Below are 5,574 nucleotides of genomic sequence, written 5' to 3'. Positions count from 1 at the left end.
GGTTATTCATAGAGAAAAATTAAAGCGCAGTTCATTTTATTTAAAGTCTCCCCTCTCTGTCCAACCCCGACGGCTGTCCGTTTTCCGTGGGAAGGGTTGCGCGTATGGTGTGGAGCGTGTTAAGCGCCTCTGGAAGAGTTAGCAGTGCATTGAACAGTTCCAGCGATTTCTTTTACCTTCAGTTTACTTTATTTGCGCGTAATTATCAGCTACAGAAAGGCCACAATCGGGGAGGTTTTTTTTTTTTTTCCTTCTTTTTTTTAGTGGATGAGTGAAAGTGATTTGTCTTTTGTTTCTTACCCTCTTTCTTCCCTATTATCGTTGCGTTCACAAAAAGAGGGCATATGATCGTTTGAGCTTGAAAGAAGAATACTCAGCAGTGCTGAAGCACTGAATTTATTATTTTCATATTCATTAGATATGTACATTTTAATGAAGTGTTACCATTCCAGACATTATGTGTGTCTGCCTTTGCTAGGATATTCATAATAAAACCCAAAGAAACCCAAGCAAGTTTACTCATACGTCTAATTAAAAAAAAGTAAAAGGAATTCCGCTGTCAAGTAGAAAGAAACCAACACCTAAACTTAAAAAAACTGCTGAGGTGTCTTCTTTGTATAAAGTGGAAGGACATCACAGCTTGTTTTTATCCGGTGTTTCCTTGTATCTTGATATCCACGAGTAACGACTGTATTTACCTTTTAACTCTTTAGTAGTTCTTTGTGCTGACATCAGACTAGCTTGCTTGGCATTACTATTTCAAAATTAGATGTCATTGATTCTTGAAATGTCTTAGAACAATATAGTAAGATGTGTGAATTTAATAACTTAAAAATTAATACAATGTCTATCAGAAGAGAGTGCTTTATTAAGGATCTGTTACTAAGGAAAGTGCCTACTAATACATAAGCAGGGATTTTAAAATTGTTTTATATATGCATATTCTTATATCTGTGTATATATATATGTAATGAACCCTATGAAGAGCTTTTGTGATGCAGACACAGTATTTAAATTGTTTTAATGCAGTGATTACATTCCACATTTCAACTTTATTTTTTTTAGCTGATCATGGTTTTTCTAAAAGTTCCTAATGTCTTAAATATTTTAAAGTATTTTTATTTAAATATTTTATTAATAAGAATCATAAGTAATTTTCATAATTTCCATTAGCTGTTTACTGCTTTACAACTTTAATTCTAAAGGTATGTTCAAAATAAAGATTACTTTCCTTTTCACTAGACTTTCATCTTGAAAGAATAAATATACTTAAAAGGGTAAATGCATTTATTTACATTTCTCTATTTCTTGGTTTAATTGGCTGTGTGATTTTTGGATTACAATTTTAAACATCTGGATAGAAACTAAGCAAGATATATGTGTATACACACACATATATAATCTGAGTTCAGACTAAATTGCTCTTTGCTGAGGAAAATCTTTGTACCTCCATATGATTCTTTTTATTAAAGGTCTGGTTATCTACTACTCATCTGAATTTTGAGGAGGACCCCATTTTGTAACTGGTTATATGGGAGTGGACTGCTGTGATACACAACGTTTTATTTATGTCATATCTAATTGCTGAAGCTAGATTTAATTAGTTTGTTGAGAACGTACTTTGAAGATGCAAGGTGATATGTAAGTGCAAGTGTCGTCATGTGGTTTAATAAGACATTTGTCCTTTTAATGTTAAGCATCACCACAGTTCTGCTGAACTGAGTTTTGAGAGGTTGAACCTTAATACTTAGAGACCTTGGATCTAAATTGGCTAAGAATGCTATTGTAGGGAGGGCACTGTGAAGCTGCGTTTTGTCTTTCTACAACTAAAGAGTGTAGGTGAAATCTTCTAGTCAAAGGGAGCTCTCTAAAGCTGGCTTCTCTAAAAAAACAATCAAACCAAAGGCAGCTTCAGTAACTGTAGTTATTATTCAAAATAGCATGTAATTATTTTTTTTTCCTGATTTCTTAATTTGTTTTCTAGGTACTGAGTTTGTGCTGTGAAGCTTGCAAGAAAGTAATTTTTCATGTTCCTTCTGAACTAGAGGCTGACACGTTAGTTGGCAGAGGTGAGAAACTGCGAGATGCCCATCTTAACAACACAACATTGCACCTTTGCTGGATATGCTGTTAACAGTGAAGGAGACTTTTTTTTTTTTTTTCAATGGAATGAATGGATGACTGGACAGCCAGTTCAACAGCTGGATCAGCCTTTTTATGAAGTATACGCCCTGTGTTTGTTATGGATTTGAACACTGGCTCCGTGCATCCATTTGACTTATGCATAAACAGCTATGTCAGCTTTCAGTATTTGTTTTAAAACAAGAATGGCAGAGTTTAATGGTTTCAAAATTTGGAGTCTAGTGCTTACTATTTAAATAAGTGGCTTAGGATTCCAAAGAGCACCCGTAACCCACAGAGTCATATGAAGAAGTCAGTAAGTTATTTGGATAATAGAAAAGAAAAAAAAAGAGAAGACAAAACCCACACAAGCAAAGCATCCAGAAGCTGCTGCTCTGTGTAACATGAACGGGATTTCTCAGCAGTGCTGGGGCATTCTGGGCACGCAAGGAGAGGAGTTGCAAAGGTGTTCTTCATGTACATGTGGCTGGGAGAGCGCTCCTGTCTGACTGGATGGTCTGTCTCGGTTTAGGGCAGTGTGCAGGTGACTGAGAGGAATAGGGGAGACCAGAAGACACCCCCAGTCTTTTTTTTTTTTTTTTTTTTTTTTTGGACCAGTCTTTGAAAGGCAGCTTTTAAAGGTGTGGCATGGGAGCTGCTACAGGGTTCTGTGCTGCCTGAGTCTGACTTTGAAGGTTCAGAGATGTGAATCCTAGGATGACAAGAGGAGTGTGTTCCAAATCTGCAATCTGAATTCACCTTCCTACAGAAGGAACAAATAAAGTGGATTGATAGTTCATCACAGTGCAAGTGCTCAGAAAATGTCCTCACTGTTAAGTTTTAAAATGAGAGGTTGCCACAGCTATTGAAGTATTTAGCATGTTCTCAGAGACTTGAGTATTCCTCTATGTAAATAAACTTGATTTATGTAGAAACGAAACTTCATGTTATTACAGTGCAATGAAAGAAATTGCATAATATTGAACTTGAACTTTTTTTCCCAAACATTAAACAAAGTTTTTGTAGCTTGAATTATGTTACTTAAACATTTATTAAGAAAGCGTAATATATTTTGCATTGATACAAGGACCATACCTTGACAATGAAATGAGTCAGGATTTTCCTGACTGTTGTAAGGTTTTTTATGTTTCTGACTTAACGCAACGTATATGAGAAGCTGTAAAGAAAAAACATCCCACAAAGCTATGGCTAACTGAGCATAACGTTGACTCACATAACCATCAGGAACAAAATCTCCAGTCTGATACTTTTGGAAATGCAGTGCTGTAATGTGCAGCAGTATGAGACACCACAGTGATATTTTCAATGATACTAAATTTTCATTGTACAGATTGACGAGGGAGAGGAGACACTGATGTAGTGCTATAGAAAGTCTAGGAAATGTTTAATTGAGCAATTAAAGGAATGCTTTAAGGAAGGAAGAAATCATGTAATATTTTAGATTATGCTTCACATCTGTTCTTGCATTCTGGAAAGAGGAATTAAATTTAGTTTATTGAAAATATCTGCATATATGGGGTGAGACTCTGAATCTGCTGTGGGAATTTTGCAATCAGCTTTCATAGACCAAGGTCCCATCCTCTATGATATCACTGAAGGAATATTAAAAAGTTTTGGAGAATGTGGCAGTGTTGTACTCTGCAGGAGTCATTTGTTTAGGTCTCTGGTGGTCATCTTTTTCAGGGTACCAAATCGTTCTTAGTGCTGTGGCCCTGCTGCAGTTCATTACAGTTATCCTGATTTTGCTTTTTCTCCAGCTGTAGTGCTGAATTACTCACAGATGAACCAAGTTTATTGAAGTGCATTGGATTTTATTTTAGCCGCAAGTGACAGCAAATGCAGTAAAAAAATACCTGAGAAGTATGCTGATTTTACCTGGTACTTCCTATAAATTGCATGTACATATTAAAAAATTACCAATTGTTTGTTCTAGAGTTAGTCTTTGTCTCTCCCATCTGTCTGCCTCATAATTGAAAGGCCTGTGTCCTCCCGAGACTATTAAATCACATAGTACCAGTATTAAATCACATAGTACCAGTCAATGCATTCCTCCTAAAGGCAAAACTTCCAAGATGTAATATTATCATCAGGTATTTGCATTAGTTTATCATCACTGATTTTGTAGGGCATGGAGCACAAGGCAAACGTAATAGCTGCTGATCCAATGATGAGCGTGTCTACAATGTTTTTTTCATTTAAACATATTAGTTCATCTTTGACATCTCAATAACTTTAGCAGTGTAATAGTGTCCCGTTGAAACATATCCATGAAGCATTTGTGTCCTTTAGGAAACACAAACACAAGAGTAGAAATTAATGTAAACTCTGTCAAATCTGAGTGCATAAATGCATTCTAGAATCTGTATTTGTGGCACAGAAATACTGAATGAACAAATGAACAAAATGAAGACTCTGTGTCAGTAAATATAATTTTTAGTTAGGGATTCTTTGTTTGTTTTGTGAAGGATGTTATTGTTTCACTGTTTGAGTTAATGTCTGAATTTTTTTTCTTGCAGTTGATTTGAAAGAATGCCTTCAGTCTGCAGAGTTTATCAGTTCCAGTGATGGGAACTTCAAAATTCTAGAGGATGGTTCTGTGTACACAACATCTGCTGTTTCTTTGTCTGCTGAGAAAAAGACTTTTACCATATTACTTAAAGACATTCAAGAACATGTACAAAAGAAAATACATGTTACCTTGGTGGAAGAAGAAAAAAAAGTAAGCTTCTAATTTGAAGATATCTCACTTATTTGAAATCCTGTTTTACAGAGTACAGCTTTGTGCTGGGTAGCTGTAGTTGTTTTTTGGAATTCAAATAATCAGGCAAAGCACTCTGGCTTAGAGTGTATTTTTATTTAGCAGTTGAGGATTAGTGTGTAGCTTAAGTCAGCAGACTTCCTCTCTGAAATGGGAAATGCTAGCAACGAGCTTGACTGGGAACATCAAGAATCTTAAAAGCCATGTTTAAGGAATCAAAACAGTTTTTATTTGTGGAAAGTATTACAATGAATGAAAAAACTCTTGGAATACTATCACAGATAAAATCATAAATGAGGACCTAGGAAAAAACAAATGGTCAGTGTGAAAACCGGAGCAGAAGGAAAAAAGATGAAAACGCAGGACAGTAGTTAAGCAAAAATCTACACGGTTAAGAATATATGGATATATTCATACCTGTCTTTTTTATCTTCTAGACCCAGACACAGAAGACCAGGCATGCTAGAGATACAGTTCTCAAGCGAACCAAAAGAAGGTGGGGCCCTATTCCATCTGTTATGGTAGAGAACTCACTGGGACCTTTTCCACTACAAATTCAGCAGGTATATTTTATATGGATCCCAATTTTATGACACAAGCTAGTTTTGTATGTGACTTTTATGGTAAAAGAAGAACAAAAGTGAGCTCTCTTGTATTCCCTACTGATGACATTC

General features: G+C 35.6%; 1 protein-coding gene across 1 annotated transcript in view; it reads left to right on the top strand.

Moving 5' to 3' along the window:
* Positions 1 to 1,984: 1,984 nt before the first annotated feature.
* LOC104462162 (desmocollin-1-like) overlaps positions 1,985 to 5,574 on the top strand; it is a gene marked incomplete at both ends in the record, with an annotated part of 9,292 nt that continues 5,702 nt past the window's right edge. The window contains 3 exons of the mRNA XM_010074013.1: positions 1,985 to 2,069; positions 4,659 to 4,861; positions 5,344 to 5,463. Of these exons, the coding sequence (XP_010072315.1) occupies positions 1,985 to 2,069; positions 4,659 to 4,861; positions 5,344 to 5,463 (408 nt within the window). The remainder of the gene's footprint in view (positions 2,070 to 4,658; positions 4,862 to 5,343; positions 5,464 to 5,574) is intronic.

Source organism: Pterocles gutturalis, unplaced genomic scaffold, assembly GCF_000699245.1.
Source record: "Pterocles gutturalis isolate BGI_N339 unplaced genomic scaffold, ASM69924v1 scaffold30096, whole genome shotgun sequence".
NCBI classification, from domain to species: Eukaryota; Metazoa; Chordata; class Aves; order Pterocliformes; family Pteroclidae; genus Pterocles; species Pterocles gutturalis.
The sequence above is the reverse complement of the archived record's forward strand: the minus strand, read 5'-3'. Positions and strand labels throughout refer to the sequence as shown.